This window comes from Carettochelys insculpta, chromosome 22, assembly GCF_033958435.1.
Source record: "Carettochelys insculpta isolate YL-2023 chromosome 22, ASM3395843v1, whole genome shotgun sequence".
In the NCBI taxonomy this organism is placed as follows: domain Eukaryota; kingdom Metazoa; phylum Chordata; order Testudines; family Carettochelyidae; genus Carettochelys; species Carettochelys insculpta.
The window spans coordinates 7,153,254-7,173,615 of NC_134158.1; the positions used below are offsets into that span (position 1 = coordinate 7,153,254).

The 20,362-nt window shown below is 49.4% G+C and overlaps 1 protein-coding gene across 1 annotated transcript; it reads left to right on the forward strand.

Moving 5' to 3' along the window:
- Window positions 1–1,176: 1,176 nt before the first annotated feature.
- On the forward strand, window positions 1,177–20,079 carry LOC142024920 (uncharacterized). The gene is made up of 4 exons (XM_075017267.1): window positions 1,177–1,272; window positions 7,723–8,040; window positions 10,538–10,615; window positions 16,726–20,079. Exons 1-4 carry the CDS (start codon window positions 1,200–1,202, stop codon window positions 17,229–17,231), a joined length of 975 nt encoding a protein of 324 aa, XP_074873368.1. The 5' UTR covers window positions 1,177–1,199; the 3' UTR covers window positions 17,232–20,079.
- The last annotated feature ends 283 nt before the right edge of the window (window positions 20,080–20,362 follow it).

The window sequence follows — 20,362 nt, forward strand, 5'->3', positions numbered from 1 at the left end:
AGCGTTAGTTTTTTTTCCTAATTGCTGCACCTACTTGCAACCAAGTTACAAAACTGGAGGGGGGAGCAGGGCAGGGAAGGGTTAAATGCCTGCATCCTCTACCGTCCTGCAGTGCATTAAACCCTCGATGGAACGGACCAGACTTTGGAAGTATGGCACGTTGTCTGCCAGCCCCCCCCGAACCCCCCCCCCAATAAATGGCAGTGACTCACCACAGCCACCACCAGGGCCGGAGGCACCACCACAGCAGCTGGGACCACCAGGGCCTGAGGAATTTGGGGGGTGGTGGGCTGCAGCGGGGTGCAGGAGCTCTCTTCCCCCAGCCCCTCATGCGTGGAGCATGTCAGCGCCTGGCCAGTGAGTGGCTGGAGGATCTGCAGCGCTGAGAGCTGCAGGAGGGGGCAGGAGCCAGGCCGGGGTTCAGCTCTGCTCCTGGTAATTGGGAGAGGGAGCTGGAGGTGGGAGGGGAAGGAAGGGGCAGGAGGGGTGAAAGGAAGTGGGGCCAGAAGACTGGAGTGAGTGATGGGCTGGGAAGGTCCCTGCGCTGCCAGAGGGTAGACCCATTCGGCTATAACAGACTGGGGCATCACCAGACAGCCCCGTTACTCCGTTAAAGCGAGGGGAGGGGTTCCTGCCCGGCGGCGAGCCCAGTTTAGCGTCAGGCCCCGCTTTCCATCCCTGCAATTAGCAGGCCCCTCCCGCCAGCCCAGTGGCATTCAGACCCACAGACATTTCCCTTATGTTCCATTGGAAAAATAAGAGACAACCATTCAGCACGCAGAAGGAAATCCGTGTGCACATTGGTTTGAATCAGTCTGTCAGTGTGAATACCCACCACAAAGAGCAGCCACAGAGTTCCACATTTTTAATGAGCTGAAGGAGTCGGATACCCAGCGGCCAATCGTGCTGCACCTCTCTTACGAAATTTCCTGCCCGCCTCCTCGTGGGGACCTGCCCCCTCCCTCTGCTGGAAGGAACCCTAAAGCCTGCAAGCCCCAGAAATAAACGGTGAGTCAGAGAGTTGAGTTGCAAAGCTGGTGCCAAGCTGTTTGAAAATTAATCTCCAGCACAGGCGCTCTCGATGGTCTGGCAGGGCGCCCCGCCTGGGCTGTGAGTTCCTCAGGTTAGGTCACGAGTTTGTAGAGCTAAAGTTGTGATGCAACTGCAGCCGCCGCTTCCATTCATTTTGCTTCTCAGTCATGGGGCGGATCGGCATGTTCTTGGTGCTCTTCAGTCTAGTCCACCCGGCTGGGTTTTTGGATGGCACTTTAGGTAAGAGATCCCTGCTTCCTTCTGTACTGTACTGCTGTGGGGCATGGAGCCCTAGGCAGAAAAGGGGAGCAGGGTGCATCTTAGAGGGGGGTCAGGGGAGTTAGAGCAGGTGGGGGCAGTGTGCAGCAGCAGTCAGTAAAGCAAATAGGATGTTAGGAATAATCAAAAAAGGACAGAAAATAAGACAAAGAATATCTATTTCCCCTATATAAAACTATGGTACGCCCACATCTTGAGCACTGCGTGCAGATGTGGTCTCCTCACCTCAAAAAAGATATATTGGCGTTAGAAAAGGTTCAAAAAAGGGCAACTAAAATGACTAAGAGTTTGGAACGGGTCCCATATGAGGAGAGGCTGGAGAGACTGGGACTTGTCAGTCTAGAAAAGAGGAGACTGAGGGGCGATATGATAGAGGTCTATAAAATCATGAATGGTGTGGAGAAAGTGAATACAGAAAAGTTGTTTACTTATTCCCATAATAGAAGAACTAGAGGACACCAAATGAAATTAATGGGTAGCAGGTTCAAAACTACTGAAAGAAAGTTTTTCTTCACCCAGCGCACAGTCAACCTGTGGAACTCCTCGCCAGAGGACGCTGTGAAGGCCAGGACTCTAACAGAGTTTAAAAAAGAGCTCAATAAATATGTGGAGGTTAGGTCCATAGATGGCTGTTAGCAAGGGGTAAGGTATGGTGCCTAGCCTTTTGTCGAAGGCAGGAGATGGATGGCAGGAGACAAATTGCTTGATCATTGTCTTCAGTTCACCTCCTCTGGGGCACCTGGCACTGGCCATGGTTGGCAGACAGGATACTGGGCTAGATGGACCTTTGGTCTGACCCAGTATCGCCGTCCTTATGTTCGTGTGTTCCTGTCTCCTGTGCATGTCCATTTCCTGCCCTGCCAAGGAGGGCAGGAATAATTTGTACATTGCAAAGAGGAGGAGATTTCTGGGGCTTATTTAGTTTCTTTTAGGCTTATTAAGTTTGCAGAAGAGAAGAGTGAGGGGCCATTTGATAGCAGCCTTCAACTTCCTGAAAGGGGGCTCTTAAAGAGGATGGCGAGAGGCCGTTCTGTGGCGACGGACGGCAGAACAAGGAGCAGTGCTCTGAAGTTACAGCGGGAGAGGTGTAGGTTGGATGTTAGGAGAAACTAGGTCACTAGGCGGGTGGTGAAACACTGGAATGTGTTATCAAGGGAGGTGATGGAATCTCCATCCCTGGAGATTTTTACGTCCCAACTTGCGATAGTCCTGGCTGGGATGATTTAGTTGGGGTTGATCCTGCTTGAGGCAGGGGGGCTGGACTAGATGACCTCCTGAGGTCCCTTCCAGCCCTAGGATTCTGTGATTTGAGAGTTAGGGACCCAACCTGCAAACTCTGCCCAGGATGGAAACCCCTTCAACCAGGGATGCAGCATCCCCTTTCCCTCCAGCATCGGTGGCCCTGCCCTTGCTGATGTCACAGTAAATATTTGGGGGCGTTTTCGACGGGTCTTGTTTCTTTATATTTATTTCTTTGCAAGTCCCTGCAGCTGCTGGCTGAGCAGGGACAGCACAGCCAGAAGCTAGGGAGAAGCAGCCTCTGTGCAGGGATCAATCATGCAGAGGAAGGGGTATTTTTGTGAGTTTCCTTTGAGGGCAGTTCAGTGGCTGGAGACAGAGGCCCCACCAGCTCCAGTGGATCATGAGCTGGGACCGCCCTGACAAGCCCCGGGGTGGGGGTTGTGGCAGATTTGAAATGTGGCTCCGGCAGGGTGAATCAGCCTTGGGTTTTAAGTCTTGCGGGGAGGAGGGGTGCTCTGCTTAGGCAGTTAGCTGGCGTTTTGGACCCTGGAAGTTCGAATCTGCTTGCAGAGAAGTGTTGTGTGAAGCCAGGAGATGCAAACAGGTGCAGTGTGCCAGGGTGACAGAAGAAAAAAAAGCCGTCCAGTAGCACTTTAAAGACTAACAAAGTAATTTATTAGGGGATGAGCTTTCTTGGGACAGACCCACTTCTTCAGATCATAGCCCTGCCAGAACAGACTCAATACAGGGGTGATAGAAGTGAATAATTCTACGTGCGTGTGTTTGTGCAGAAAGCCAGAGAAGCATCCCTGCCTATTTTGGGCAGGGAAATCCCAGCATGCACATTTAGATCTTTCTGTGACGGACCTACAAGCAAATAATGAACGGACGTAAATCAGACACCAGGAACATGCCCAGACCTGCCGCGGAACGTTTTAACCTCCCTGAACAGCCGATAACTCACAGAGAGGCAGTGGGTTTAGTCTGTATCGTCACAGAACAAGCAAACTGTTTTGCAACACCTTAAAGACTAACAAAATAACGTACTCGGTGATGAGCTTTCGTATTTCCAGATCTGAAGACCTGGATCTGCCCCACAAAAGCTCATCGCCGAATACGCCATTTTGTTGGTCTTTGAAGTGCTACAGACCTGCTTTTTTTGGTTTATGAAGATACAGACTGCAGCAGCCACCTCTCTGAGACTAATCTTGTTCCAAGGTGTTATCCTGCAGGTTTATGTGTACTCAGATTCCTTATGCCTCATCCTTTGGTGCAGCATAGCTGGACTCTGAATTTGCTTCATCAGTGGGTCCTGCTACAAGCTGAACCTCTCTGATCAGGCACCTTCAGGGCCTGGTGGTGCCAGACAAGAGAATTTGCCAGACTATGGGAGGTCAATATTGTTTATCACATTATAAACACTTCCACTGCTGACTCTTAGAGGGCTCTTAGAGGACATTGTGGGGTGAATTACCACGAAAGAACAGCCCAGAACACTGAGAGCCAGGGCTGGTGGCTGGAAACAAACTTGATGGAACCGTGGGAAACGTGGCCACACCCATGAGAAGTGTCAAAACAAAAAGCAGTCAAGTAGCACTTTAAAGACTAGCAAAAAGGTTTATTAGGTGAGCTTTCGTGGGACAGACCCACTTCTTCAGACCATAGCCAGACCAGAACAGACTCAATATTTAAGGCACAGAGAACCAAAAACAGGAAGCAAGGAGGACAAATCAGAAAAAGATAATCAAGGTGAGCAAATCAGAGAGAGTGGAGGGGTGGGGGGTCGTCCGGCTAACTACAATCATGCCAGATTACAGAAGTTGCTAGACAAGAGAGGTCTGGATGAGAGAGGTTCAACCTGTAGTGATAGGTAACCCTCTTTCCCCTTCCCCGTTCCCCTCCCCCTGCTATGTAAACTCTGGATTCTGTTTTTCCTCTCCATTTTTCATCTAAGGAAGAGGGTTTTCTTGGAAGCGCATGACCTAAACAGTGGTTCCCAAGCTGGGGTCTGAGAACCTCTGGCATTGTGAGCTGGTATTGCAGGCAGTCCTTGGGGAAAAAATAAAAGCTCAATAAAGATGACCATAGAAAATAAGTTTTAAATAACTTGCAATGTTGCAATCGATCATTATTTTTAAAGGAAATCTCTTCCAGTCACGTTACGAATGGCTGTCTGAAAATCCATGTGGTGGTTTCCTTCTTCATGGAATAAAGTGTATGCAGCGGCTAGAATTGGCTTTGATGTGGTGGGGTCTGTGAACAGTTTGAAGGGTGACGGGGGTCTGCACTATTGCAAAGGTTGGCAACCGCTGAACTAACAAACTTGTCCACCTCTAAGGTGCCACAGGACTGCTTGTTATGGCTGCATGTGTAGGGAGGCGCAGATGAATGGAGCACACCTTCGTTCCCTGCCTCAGGTTTTCCCGCCCCTCTGACTCCAATCTGCTAGGGCTCAGCTCTGGCACTTGGCCCGGACAAAGTCCCAGTGGCAATGCACAAGCCTAACAATTAGATTTATTAGTTAATAAGCTTTCGTGGATAAGACCCACTTCATCGGATCTGGCTAATGAAGCGGCTCTGATGAAGTGGGTCTGACCCACGACAGCTCATTACCTAATAAATAAAAATGTTAATCTTTAAGGTGCTACAGGACTGCTTTGTTTCTTTGGTCTGAAGTTACAGAGGGGGAGATATTGGTTGGATATTAGGAAAGACTATTTCCCCAGCAGGGTGGTGAAGCACTGGAATGTGTTACCTAGAGAGGTGGTGGATGCTCCACCCCTAGAGGTTTTTAAGTCCCGACTTGACAAGGTCCTGGCTGGGATGACTTAGTTGAGGTTGATCCTGCTTCAGGCAGGGGGCTGGACTAGATGACCTGCTAAGGTTCCTTCCAGCCCTAGGATTCTATGATAGGTTAATACTACCATGGAGGATTGACCCTCTCTGGGTTGATCTCTTGGCATTTTGCTTTGCGCATGCATGAAACAGCGCTTTTTGGCGTCAGAGCTGACCCCAGAACTCCTTGTGAGTGACAAGGATTAAGGACTGCTGCTGCGAGAAACGTTCCCGTCAACCTTCAAATCAACCACAGATAAGTCAATGTTTAGCTGCGCAGTTCCCATCAGTGGTTGACTGCTGTCTAGACATAGCCTCAGACAGATGTGTCTCTACAGTAGTTTTATGATCTACTACTAACTCTCTGGGTAATTTTATGCAATATTATCACTCGGTATCTATTTTGCCCACAAATTTAGGACTTTGGATTATTTTCTGATCACTTACATCTGCACTTCCTGTCTCCAAGGCCTAAGATAACTAAGTTAACGTCTTGCAGCCTTTGACCTTGAGGTTCTAGCATTTCAGCTTGTCTTGACTTACTCGACTTATTTGACACCTTGTACCCCAGGTGCTGCATAGGTGATCCACAGGTCTCCTCCTCTTCACTCTGTCTTGGAACAAAACGTCTCACTGCCCTAGCTTTTCCAGGTTGTCCAAGGTCTTCCACGTTTGCATTTTCCTTGCGGGGTCCATGGGAACACTCAGCAGACTGTGCTGGAGGATGTTTTCAGGGAAGGGAATAGCTCAGCAGTTAGAGTTGTGGACTTATTAAACCCTCACTTGTGAGTTTAATCCTCAAAGGGGCCTTTTGAGGGGCTTGGGCAGGTTGGATTGTGGTTTTCTCAGAGTGTGGCCTAGTCATCCCTACATGTCTAATACAGTGGTTAGAGGAGCTATCTTATACTTTCATAAGCCTACAGATTTACTCTCAGTTACAGAGTGAATTTATGTATTGGACATTAGGAAAAAGTTTCTAACTGTCAGGGTGGTTAAACACTGGAATAAATTGCCTGGGGAGGTGGTGAAATCTCCATTACAGGAGATTTTTAAGAGCAGGCTAGATAGATACCTATCGGGCATGGTTTAGACCAGTGGTTTCCAAACTTTTTGGCATCACACCCCCCTTCTGATTTCTGAGAAACCCTCATGCCCCCTCACCTCTTCTTTACCGTCATCCAACCCCGCTTTTAGCAAAAACATCAATTCGTAAGTTAAAAGAAACACAAAAACTTGATATAAAAATGTCATTTTAAATTTAAAAAAAAAACGCAATTAGTTTTTCTTGGCACCTCTATCTTTGACTCAAAGATATATTGAAAGCTAGATTCAGAAGCAGCCTCAAACATAGTGGAAAAGGAAGGCTTAAACCTGTGGTATAGTCAAAGATAGTGAGAGGTCTACATTGAAAGCTTGACTGAGAAGTGGCTTTAAACATAGGCTAGTAGCTAAACTGAAAACTGAGCTACATTCAAAGACAGGGAGAGGAGTCCATTGAAAGCAGGACTGAGAACTTCCTTCGAAGAGAAGAACAAAGCGAGGGTGAAAACTGAGCAAAGGTCATAGACAGCGAAAGGAGCACATTTAAAACTAGGTTGAGCAGGACCTTTGCATATAGACAAGAAGCTAAGCTGAAAAATTGTGCTACATTCAAGGATAGGAGGACGACTACATTGGAAGCGCCCAAGCCCTGTGCTGCCAGAACTGCCCGCCCAAGCCAACTGAGCCCCATGCTGCCAGGGCCAGCTGCCCACCCTGGCCCTGTGAGCTGCCTGCCTGAGCCCCACGAGTCACCGGCCCGAGCCCCTCCCCTGCCCTCCCCTAAAGCCAGGCACTGCTAGCCCTCTGCTCTTACCCCATCCCCCTCCCCGGAGCCAGGCACTCCCAGGCCCCCATCTAGCCCCATCCTACTCGTCCCTCACAACCCACACTCACTCACCTTTGCAGCAGGCAGCTGGTTCCACATGGGTCTTCACCGGCCGTCTGCTTTTTATAGCAGCCGTACCAAGTTGCTCACATACAACCTCAGGGGCTGAGAGTCGGAAGCAAAGGCCAGCTCTTTCCTGGGGTCAGGGGATGATGGGAGGAGGGCTGGGTCACCTCACGCCCCCCCCAGTTTGGGAAACCCTGGTCTAGCCGGTGCTTGGTCCTGCCATGAGGGCAAGGTACTAGACTCGATGACTTCTTGAGGTCCCTTCCAGTTCTAGTGTTCTGTGATTGGATGATACGTGATACAACACCATCATGACATCACACAGTAAATGAGTAACCACTAAACTGATTGGCTATAACTGACAAGCCAAACTAAAGCACCTCTCATTTGAAATTTCACAGCTCGTGAGCCCTGTCCAAATGTTCCCGTGGTCGTGCCCACAGGTGGCTCTGTGAACAGGTCCATCCTGAATACCACCAACATCTCCAGGACCTCTTTCAAAGTGCAAAAATATAACACCTCAACTGCATCATGGGAAGATGTCATTTTCTCCTGGGTTCAAGGCTCCTACAAGTCGCTCAGCTCCTTCAAGGATGATCTCACCTTTAAGGATGGCTACTTCGTGGTGCAGAACGTGAGCCTAGAGACAGACGGACATTACAGGATTGTAGGCACCCTGAACAACCAGTGTGTGGCCATCATCAACTTGACTGTGCTGGGTAAGTTAGAATCATAGCATCCTAGGGCTGGAAAGGAGCTCAGGAGGTCATCGAGCCCAGCCCCCTGCCCAAAGCAGGATCAACCCCAACTAAGTCATCCCAGCCAGGCCTTGGTCAAGCCAGGACTTAAAAACCTGTAGGGATGGAGATTCCACCACCTCTCTAGGCAACGCATTCCAGTGCTTCACCACCCTCCTGGGGAAATAGTTTTTCCGAATACCCAACCTACACCTCCCCCTCTCTAACTTCAGCCCATTGCTCCTTGTTTTGCCATCCACCACTACTGAGAATGGCCTCTCTAGAGCTCCCCTTCAGGGAGTTGAAGGCTGCTATCAAAGTGCCCATCACTCTTCTCTTCTGCAAACTAAGTAGACCCAAATCCCTCAGCCTCTCCTCATAGGTCATGTGCTCCAGCCCCCTCATCATTTTGGTAGCCCTCCACTGGCTCTGCTCCAATGCATCCACATCCTTTCTGTACTGGGGGCCTCAGAACTGGATGCAATACTCCAGATGTGGGCTCACCAGTGCTGAAAAAAGGGGAATAATAACTTCTCTAGATCTGCTCGAAATGCTCCTCCTACTGCACCCCAATACGCCATTAGCCTTCTTGGCTACAAGGGCACACTGTTGACTCCTATCCAGCCTCTCATCCACTATAATACTCAAGCCCTTTTCTACTGCACTGCGACTTAGTTTCTGCTTGCACTTGGAGAGGCCAGAAAAAACTCGGAGGCTGAAAAATTTTTCACTTCTCAAGGGGCATAAAAGCAATGGAAACAGCCTGTAAGCTTCTAGAAGAGGGGTTCCCAAAATTTTTGACATCACGCCCCCCCCCTTTTGATTTTGAGAAACCTTCACACCCCCCCCGACCTCTTCTTTGCCATCATCCAACGCCCCCTTGAACAAAAAAAATCAATTTGCAGTTTACAATAAACACACAAACTTGATAGAAAAATGTTATTTAAAATTAAAAATAAGCACAAATAGTTTTTCTTGGCCCCCTGCAGGGGCCTGGTGCAGCCCCAGATGCCTGATCCCCGTGCCGGCCGCCAGAGCTGCCTGCACCAGCCATCCACCTGCCTGAGACTGGCGCTGCCAGAGCCACCTGCCTGAGCGCCACATTGCCGGGGCCAGCCACCTGCTCACGCACCAGCCGCCCGCCCCAACTGCGGGTCAGCCACCTGAGCCAGCCACCCGCCCAAGCCATCTGAGCCCTGAGCCAGATGCCCAAGCCCCATGAATCCTGCAAGCTGGCTGGCTGCCCAAGCCCCACAAACCCCACGAGCTGCCCACCTGAGTCCCTCCCTTCCCACAAAGCCAGGCACCGCCAGCACCCTGCTCTTACCCCATCCCCATCCTCCTCACCTGAGCCAGGCACCCCCAGCCGCCCATCTAACTCCATCCTCCCGCCCCAGCCCACACTCACTGACCTTTTCCTGTGGGGCTTCGCCGGCTGCCTGCTTTTTAGAGTGGCTGCGCTGGGTCACCCACGTAGAACAGCAGGGGCTGAGAGCCAGAAGAAAAGGCCGGCTCTTTCTTCGGGTGGGGGGAACGATGGGGGGAGGCTGGGTCACCTCGCACCCCCCCCCCCAATTTGGGAAATCGTGTTCTAGAATATGGAAGACCCTGGCAGAGGTTAAGCTGGGAGCGATGTCTCCTGTGCATCTGTAAGCAACCACCCAGAGACGGGCTCCAATCTGGAACCTCTGGGGCTGAGTGCAGGAACTTCTGCAGTTTGAAGTGAAAGCTCACTGGCTCGCCGCTAGGACTGGAGAGCAGACCCAGCCTTTCTCTGTGTAAGCAGGACAGCTGCCACTACATGGACCACACCTAGGTGTGCGGGTTACACGCCCGCTCTGCAGCACCCCCCCGTGTCATGGGGGAATGGGGGTGGCCCAGACTAGCAGGGCCAACAGCCACCATGGGCCCTGGGACAAGGTGGCAGGGGGCCTGGCTCTGTGCCCCTGAAGGGGCGGGGCTAAGGGGAAAAGGGGCGGGGCCTAGGACAGTCCACCTTCAGCACGACCCAAACCACAATGCTGCCACCCGCTGCTACCTCACAGCCCCGTGCAGTAGCCGTGCAGTGGGTCTTCAGAGGGCCCCAGAGCTCTGGCCACTGCCGAAGTAGCAGGGGCAGCGGTGCAAACCAGGATGCTCTTCTGGGACAGGGCAGGCTTGCTCACTGCACTCGGTACCGAGAATTTTCAGCATGGGCCGTCAGAACCGTCGCAGCACTCTGATTGGCCCCAGAGGGCACTCACAGGCAGAGCTGTGCCCAATCAGCTCACACCTCCTCTCATGTGGCCTGGCTCTACAGGCAGGAGGACAATAACGCCACGGATGGAAACCGGCGGAGTCGGGCCACCCTGCACATGGGCAATAGTGAACAAAATCTTTCACGGGCCACACGTAGAATCCCAGTGGGCCCCATACTGCCCATTGGTACTGCTGGTATATGGTCCTCACCCACACTTTCCTCCTTGTTGTCACATTCCAGATACCAGATCCCTCCTCCCGCTGGTGTCGGGGATCACCACTGTGACAGAGGAACCTCGCAATGTGACCAAAGGAGAGGGTAAGTAGCTTGCGGGGGAAGATTTCCTTAGCCCAGGGGTCTGCAACCTGTGGCTCCAGAGCCGTGCTTGGTACTTTAAGCGCTTCTTTGTGGTTCCTGATGCTTCAATGGCAAAGCTAAAAAAAACTGATTGTTTTTTCAGTGAACAGTGAATGTCTAAAAGCTCAAAACTGAACAACTCATAGCTAAATAGCAAACATGTTGGGGGCTCTCCCTTTAATATGTGCGGTGCTTTTAGTTTGTTGGTGATATGCACCTTCTAAGATGGGAAGGAACCTTGGTAGGTCATCTAGTCCAGTCCCCTGCCCTCTTGGCAGAACCAAGCACCATTCCTGACATCTATTTGCCCCAATCCCTAAATGACCTTCTTGAGGACTGAGCTCACAACACTGGGTTTAGCAGGCCAACAGGCAAACCACTGAGCTATTCCTTCCCCTGAAGTAAAGTGATTCTGGGAGGATTTGAACCCACAACCTTCAAGTGACAAGCTTTAGCCCAAGGTAACCATTCCCATTTAGAAGGCCAAGGTGCTTTCCACTGCACTGCAGAGCCCCATCACTCATAGTAAAAGTCAGAGGGCAGGACCATGGTTTATGTAATACTGACAGACCCGGGTCGCTAGCACTAAGGATTGAACCTGTGATCATAAGGGCTAAAGCCCTGTGCTCCACCACATAGACTAAAGGCCAGCTGACGTTGTAGGTTGGGCTCCTGTCTCTGTGTTTTGATCATGTTGCTGAGAAAGTCTTGATTCCGGAAAGGAAAAGGAAACCGGCAGCCTTCCTGCTGGGAAGGGCAACACACCTTTTAAGAAAGAAAACAGAAATTAAATGTGAAGTAAAATTGGTGTCATTTAAATAGGTCCGGGCATGAAAGTCAGGGAGACAGTGGTACAAACACACACGCAAAGCGGGAGGAAATAGAATGTGTAAAAAGTTCGTGAAAGTCCTGTAGTCACATGCGACGCATCACAATTCATTGCGTGTGTGCGGCTCTTAAAATAGGTGTGGCAAAAATACAGGCTGACGTGATTTATGAAGGACTGTCCCGTATGCATGTCCACTGCGGCTCTCGAAGTATCGAGTTTTTAATTAATTTGAAGTAAAAAAGAAAAAAAAAAGGCTCGTCTTGCTCTATTGGTGGCCGACCCCCGCCCTAGCCAATTGCCTCTTTCGTCTCTGCCTGAATTTTACACGCCCGTCCCAGCTCAGTGCAAATTCAAGGCCTCCATCTGGTCGCTCCAGGTCTGCTCAGGTGGTATGAGGCATGTGTCACTGCTGGACCCATGGCAACTGGTGCAGCAAACCCACAGGCCCAGCAGAGTTGGCTGCTGCCCAGGAGAAGCTGTTGGCTGACAGAGGAGCAGTGTTTGGGGGCTCCCAAGGGGGTTCAATGAGGGAGATGGGCTCCAGGGCAGAAGACTGATCTGCAAGAGCCAATGTGCTCTGGGGCATGGGAGGAGCCACTCACACTAGCCAATGGGGGTTTTATCCCAGCAATTGGCACCCAGGGGATCTCCTCTCTTGCAGGCAATGGTCTGAGATGCTGCTTAGTCAGACCTTGCAGGAGGGAGTCAGGCACCTGCCCAGCCCTGTGCAAAGCAGCCAAGGAGCTGGTCCTCTGAGTCAGCCCTGTGGTTACAGCCCTCTGCTGGGAGACCCCCCCCTTCAACTCTCCCTGTCATGCAAAAGAGAAGAGCCACAGGAATGATTAGAGGTCTGGGGAACAGGAGCTCTGAGGGAAGCTGAAAGTACTGGGGTTGTTTAGTTTAGGAAAGAGAAGGCTGAGAGGGGGCATGATAGCGGTTTTCAAGTACCTCAAAGAAGGGTATAAGGAGGAGGGAGAAAAATTGTTCTCCTTGGCCTCTGAGGATAGGACAAAGAGCAATGGCCTTAAAGTGCAGCAAGGGAGGTTTAGGTTGGGCATTAGGAAAAAGTTCCTAACTGTCAGGGTGGTCAAACACTGGAATAAATTGCCTGGGGAAGTTGCAGAATCTCCATCAGTGGAGATATGTAAGAGCAGGTCAGACAGACATCTAACAGGGATGGTCTAGATGATGCTTGGCCTGGTGGCGAGGGCAGGGACTGGACTCGATGACCTCTCGAGGTCCCTTCCTGTTCTAGTGTTCTGTGGTTCTACGTCACGGATCTTTCTTCTCAATAATCCCAGCAAGGCCGCTCCCGTTTGTCTGGGCCGAGTGAGGGAGACGCTGAAACACTGCCACCTGATGGCTTAACCACCCAATGAATCGAAGTGTTATACTTAACGAGGGTCTGGACTTTGTCATTGGTTTAGCAAGTTCGCTGAAGGCTGGCCCTGAAAGCACTTTACTCTTTGCATAGCGATCGTATGAGGAAAGGACGCCAGGAACTGGCAGTCTGCCTGCTGGCCTGAATTGCAGAGGGTGTCTGCTGCCTCCGGCGTGGGAGGGGTGACCGAATGTTTGCACTGGTCACAGGAAACGGGAGTTAGGGAAAAATAACAGGGAGCGCGGTGGCCCTTTAAAACGTACCCCGTTTCTTAGGGTGTCAGACCAAAGCAGCTGGAAAACATGGGTCAGCCATTAAGTTTGCTTAAAACTGCAAAGAGAAAGGGCCCGCCAACAGGGGAGGGGAGGACCAAAGTTACACAGGGACCTGGATTTTCTATATTAGCAGCAGTAGTGGTCAGAGGTCCAGGCCCCTTTGAACTGCCGCAGCTCCTGAGGGAACTGGGCAGGGGGAAGGAACGGGTCCAGCATAGCAATCTGAATAGCACTAAGTCTGACTGCCTTTGGCCCCGCCCCTTCTACCTTTAGCCCCATCTCTTTTGGGGACTTGGAGCTGGGCCTGCCCCCACCTTGTCTCAGGTGCAACCCCCCCCATAAATATGATTGGGACACCCCTGCAACTCAAGGTTCCCTCTAATTTTTTTCCATCCACGTGCAGAATAAATTTTGTGCACCGAGGCCTGTGCGGATGTGAACCACTAGTCGACCCACACGCTGCCGGCTGTGGGCACTTTGCCAGTCTGCTGGGCAGCACCTGAATCTCTCCTGGGTGGCCGCCCACTTGCCCAGCTCATGAGGAACGCAGCTGCGAGCCCCTTTTGAGTCAGAACCCCCTTCCCCCCCACACACACTTTGGCCTTTCTCTGGGAAATCTGAATAGTATGGAGTAAAAGCACACAAGACCAGATTGCACGGTCAGAGACCAGATGTCGTGGTCCCAGGTGCATTTCTCCTGGTAGGGACTAAAAGTGGGAGAAAGTGAAGTCCTTTATGAGTTCATTGCATGATCAAATCAACATGGCCTTCCCTGGAAAACATGCGTTAAATTTGCAAGACAATTGTTTTCAGTAAAGCCAGGATGTTAGTCATTGGCATGATGATGAGTTCAGAGCCTGCCTTCAGGTCCTCAGCCCAGCTGCTGCACCACTTGGGATAGCCCTTTCTCAGCTGCTTGGCACATTCATTCTCCCTCATCATGTGGGACGCTGCAAGCTCTTATCAGAGAGGTGGCCGTGTCAGTCTGTATCTTTGAGAACAACAAGAACTCCTGGGGCACCTTATAAACTAACAGACATTTTGGAGCTTCAGCTTTCGCAGGCAAAGACCCACTTCATCAGATGCATCTGACAAAGCAGGTCTTTGCTCACCAAAGCTGGTGCTCCAAAATATCTGTTAGTCTGTAAGGTGCCCCAGGACTTCTTGTTGCCATCTGTTGTGACTGTCTCTTCTCTATTAATGTTCAGTCTAATTCCCACTCTTGCTCTTCAGGGAAATCCCAAGCCTGGTTTCCCCTTGCACAACGGTCCGGCAAGGATGTAGGCAGCTGTTCTCAGCCTGCTCCTACTGAAACTGGCAGCAGGGAGTTAGGGGTTAGCACCCCAGAAGGGAGGTCTGGGACTGCCTGTGAGTCGACGTGTTTTGTAAACGCTCTCCATAGATTCAGCTGCAATTGAAATGGCTGGTTAAGCATGAAGACAGGATGCGCTGCTGCTAAGAACATAAGAACGGCCATACTGGGTCAGACCACAGGTCCATCCAGCCCAGTAGCCTGTCTGCCGACAGTAGCCAATGCCAGGTGGCCCAGAGGGGGTGGACCGAAGACAACGATCAAGCCATTTGTCTCCTGCCATCCATCTCCAGCCTCTGACAGTCAGAGGCTGGGGACACCATTCCTACCCTTGGCTAATAGCCTCTTATGGACCTAACCTCCATGAATTTATCTAGCTCTTTCTTAAATTTTGTAACAGTCCTAGCCTTCAGAGTCTCCTCTAGCGAGGAGTTCCACGGGTTAACTATGTGCTCAGTGAAGAACAACTTTCTTTTATTAGTTTTAAACCTGCTACCCACTTTGCTTGCCTTACTTGTATGCTCATGCAAATTGGGTGTGAAACACCAAAAACTGCAAGCACGAGAGCAGGAGTCAGCCACCTTTCCAAGGCGGAGTGCCGAAATTTGCCTGACCTTTAACATTAATAAATGAAACTCGTTAAATTAATAAATTCATTAGTACGTTAGGATGCAGAGCTTTACCCGGCATGGCTTTGAGCAAGCTCCCAGCTGCGTGGGAGAAGAGGGGTGAGGCTGAGATCCTGCCTCATGCACTGATGAAAATCAGCTCACATGACACTCTTGGGACAGATGCCAGGGGTTGTTGACCCCTGCGCTTGGACTGTACAGAGAGGTCAACAGATCAAATTTCGGAGGGGTAGCCGTGTTAGTCTAGATCTGTAACAGCAATGGAGGGTCATGTGGCACCTTATAGACTAACAGAAAAGTTTTGAGCATGAGCTTTGGCGAGCACAGACTCACTTCATCAGATGCTGGTCTTGGAAATCTGCAGGGCCAGGTATAAATAAGCCAGAGCAAGGGTAGGGATAACAAGGTTAGCTCAGTCAGCAAGGGTGAGGCTTACTACCAGCAGTTGATCTGGAGGTGTGAACACCAAGGGAGGGGAAGTTGCTTTTGTATTTAGCCAGCTTAGGGACCCATCCATGCAACAAACCTCATTGCCAGCTCTGCCCACGTATCTACACCAGCAACACCATTACAGGACCTAACCAGATCAACCACACCATCGTGGGTTCATTCAGCTGCACATCTACCAATATAATTTATGCCATCGTGTGCCAGCAATGCCCCTCTGCTATATACGTCGGACAAACTGGACAGTCTCTACGTAAAAGAATAAACGCACACAAATCAGATATCAGAAATGGCAATATACAAAAACCCGTAGGAGAGCACTTCAATCTCCCAGGCCACACAGTAGCAGACTTAAAAGTAGCTATCCTACAGCAAAGAAATTTCAGGACCAGACTCCAAAGAGGAATTTCTGAGCTACAATTGAGCTGCAAATTCGACGCCCTCAGCTCAGGCTTAAACAAAGACTGAATGGCTGGCTAAATACAAAAGCAGCTTCCCCTCCCTTGGTGTTCACCCCTCCAGATCAACTGCTGGTAGTAAGCCTCACCCTTGCTGACTGAGCTAACCTTGTTACCCCCACCCTAGCTCTGGCTGATTTATACCTGGCCCTGCAGATTTCCAAGACCAGCATCTGATGAAGTGAGTCTGTGCTCACGAAAGCTCATGCTCAAAACTTTTCTGTTAGTCTATAAGGTGCCACAGGACCCTTCGTTGCTGTTACAGATCAAATTTCAGCACTCCACCTTGGGAAGGTTGCTACGATCAGAGGAAGTTGTACAGCAAACGGGGTGGTCCTAGCTCTTACGGTTTAAGAGGAATTCATGAACAGACAGATGCACAGGTGCACAAAGTCTCTCAATCCAGCTTATTTTTTTCAAACAATGAAGCAGTAGCCTGTTTTCTGCAGGGCCAGTCTGAGCTCTGGCCCATCCTGCTGTGCATTTCAGGCTACTGCCAGGGCTGATGCAGCTCTTCAGAGGACAGTCGCTGAGGCTTCCAGGGAAACCAAGAACCCACTGTCACATGCATCTCATTCCTGCAGTTCCGAGTGGTGCCCCCAGCCTGTCTGTGCATGGCTGAACTTGGCTCTGACAGTATTCCAGGAATGTCTTAATCGTTGGCACCCTCACAGCAGCCACGGGCACCATTTAACTGAGTCCTTTACTTAATGGGGGCTTTCTCTTTTTTTTTGTTGCAGAGCCTGGCTCCAGGATTTTTCTCTGGCTGCTTGCAGCAGGGGTGGGAGTGCTGGGAACGGTGCTAGCCATCCTATGCACGTATGGACTTATGAGAGTGAGAAAAAAAGCATCCAGCCACTTGGAAGGTCTCTGCAACAAGCTGCCTCATTTCCTTCGGTACGCTGCTAACCCCCAGCAGCCTGGCAGCGCTCCGGCTCCCCAGGAAAGCAATGAGCTCACCTCAGCGAATGTGAGGGACGGAGACCCAGCCCAGGGAGCCGGAAAGAGATATCGAGACTCAGCTCTGGAAATTGACGAGGAAGATTTGCTACTGGTGGACAGAGAGCCAACCCGGGAACCAAGAGAAAGGGGCTCGTTAGCTAGGGACGTGAGGTTAACTCGGGGAACTGGGCTGAGAGGGAAGGACCCCTTAGCTGGGAACACAGGATTAGCTCAGGGAAGTGGACTAGGAGGGAAGGACTCATTAGCTGGGGACATGGGGTTTGCCTTGTTCGATGACCATTAATAGGCAACATTTTTCATCAAAAGCTTTTCTCACTGAAAAATGGCTGTGAACATTTTGCAAATTCCCCTGGGTTTTCCTGAGTTGTTGTCCAAAAGTTAAAAACCTCAAAAAGTTCCAGGGTCTTTTTTTTAACATTTTGGGTCATCAAATCTTTTTGTATTAATAATTAGTTCAATATAGTAGAAGGAGAGCATTAATAATTAGTTCAATATAGTAGAAGGAGAGCATTAATAATTAGTTCAATATAGTAGAAGGAAAGGTAATTAAATAACAAGTAACTTGGTGCCAAAAAAGGCATCAATTCCTTTTTCCTATCTCCCTTTTTCCCTTCCTTTATTTTTCTCCCAAGTGGGTCAGAGACCCCGGGAAAGGGCTGGGGTTAAAAAGGGGCTGACTTCGGCTAAGACCCAGCAATCCCCACCACCAGCTGTTTGGGCCGGGTGTTGTGCCCCGGCCCAGATCCCCTTCCCTTCCCTTTTCCTCTTCATCCATTAACCAACTCTTTCCTTTCCAGTGAAACAAAACAAAATATACAGGAAACGTCATGGAGTTTAATTTAATAATTGTAAGTTAGAGTGTAGTTATAGTAGTCAATATAGTAATTAATATGAATAGATTAATATGTATGTTTTATTGTTGTTGCTGTGTGTTTGCTTGTTGTCTTTTTTGTTAAGAAATTATTTATTAGTAGTACCCTTTATTCTGTGCCTGTCTCACTCTCTCTCTCTGTCCTGACCTCTATCTGTCAGGGAAATAAGTAGGACCTTAGGTGTGTTTACATTGCCTATAGAAGTGACTGCGTTTATCCTTCCGCTCGGTGGGTTGGTGGAATTCCCCCTCTGAGGACCCTGGGTTCTGGCCCCAGCTCACCCGCATCTCATTGGCCATCTCTCAAGGGGAGAAACCACTGGGCGCTGTCAGCTGTAATTCTCCCCAAATGTCTTCTCAGAGCCCAGTAAGCAGTGGAAGTGTTAGTGATGCTGCCAGACAATAGTGACCTCCCATGGGTTGGCAACTTCTCTTGTCCATCATGGGTCAGGTCCCGAGGGTGCTGGACTATAGAGGTTCACCACTGTCCTTATACCTTTCTAACGTGCTGCGTAAACAGTCTTATGGCCATGAGAGAACTTCCCCTGCCAGCTCTGAGCATAACTACCACCTCTTTGGGAGGTGGGATACCTATGCCGACAGGGGAGATCTCATCCATCAGCTTACAGCATCTTCATTACAGCTGTGTGGATGCTTGGCTGCATTTGGGTAGTAGCACAGACGTGGCGTTGTAAGCTTAGACCTTCCCCTTAGGTAGATGTCCACTCTGTCGACAGCCTTAGGTGTTTGCTGGGTCATGGCCGTAGAAGTGATGGAACTACAAAGAATCTGTGAGTTGCTGGGAGAATTTGGAAAGAGAAAGCACTTTTCTTAGAATTGGAAATGAATGGTGGGTGTGGTTACAGCAGAGACATCAGGTGGGGCTGGGAATATTTTCAATCGGACCAAACTTTTGTTGAGAAAAGCGAGAGAGACAAGCTTTCAAGCTACACACAGGTCTTTCTCAGGTCTTAAAGCTGGATACATTATATGCTTTCTTATCCAGAAATGTCAGGGAATGGTGGATTATAGTTAATCAAGTGTTCTGGATAACACAGTATCAATGACCAATCCCAAATGTACAAAGATTCCTTTGACCTCCCTATTCTGAAGTATATATGACAGTATACCACCATTCGTGAACTTTTCCAGTTAACTGGAAATTCTGGTTAGTAAAGATGCAGGTAACGAGTGTACTGTATTACCTCAGCCACCTTGTGTCTTTAATCTCCCACCTAGTTTGACGCCGTTTACAAGATCTGTATGTTGTTTTTTATTTGTCTTTAAGTATTTCCTCCGTTGCATTTGTATTTATTCATTTATTCTTGCAAGCTGTTCCCTATTTAATACCTGCAAATCTGTAAATGTAAATATATTTTAAAGTATGCCACGATTTTTTCCTGATGGTTTTTTTTAAAGAAATAACAGCCTTAAATGTAGGTTAAAAACTGATGTTAGAACTTGAAAGTGACTGTCCTCCAGAATGTGCTGCTGGAACATACAAGAAATAATCGTTAAGGCAGAGGCTGTGTCTACACTGGAGAGTTCTGTCGACACAACTCAGGGACCATTCACACGCTTAAAGCGTTCTCTCGACAGAACTCTGCACTTTCCTTGACAGCGTTATCCGTCAAAAACTTGAGGCATGACATTCTCTGGACAGAATACTGTCGACAAAAGTGCAGTGTAGACACTTCTGTTGGCCATATGTACACTAGAAGCATTTGTTGAGAGAAGTTACTGTCGACAGGGAAATCTCGACAGTATTCTGTTGATGGATTGCGTCTACGCATAACTTCCTCTGTCGACAGAGAACTGCCAGGTTGCACTGCCCTCTGGTGCCAGAAAATAGAATAGCAGCTCTGCAAAGAGGATTGCCTGGCAACAGCCCTCTCTGGCGACAGAAGTGTCTACACTGCACTTTTGTCGACAGGATTCTGTCCAGAGATTGTTATGCCTCAAATTTTTGACGGCTAATACTGTCAAGGCAAATGCAAAGTTCGGTCGAGGCTTTGTCGACAGATTGTGTGTGCACTAACTTTTGTCAACAGATGCTTCCAGTGTAGACATAGCTAGACACTTGTATGAGAAAGAGGGTTCAGTCAATTGGTGTTCCTTAAACTGTGTTTCATGAACAGCTCCCAGGTGTGCCACAAGCATTTGGAAAAACACACCGATGGCCTCTATTTTCTGTTTTTAAACCCAGAGCCAATGTTACCTCTTCGCTGCTCTGATACCAGATTAAATTACTTCATTTTGGTTTTCCTGTATGTGTGGCTGTTTGGGTTTAGTTTTTTGTTGTTTTGTTTTTGTTTTGCTTTGTTTTTTGCCCTGACAACATTTTTGGGGGGAAAAATATTCTTAGGTGTTCCGCATAAAAAGTACTATCGTTTAGTTCTGTGGTCTCAGAAATTTTAAGAAACATGGCAGTAGATACCAGTGTACTATATATAGCCACCCCATAGCTATCTAATCTTCTACTATTATGTATATCACGCCAGCCCAGAGCAGGACCCAGCACTGAATAAACACAGAACAAAGAG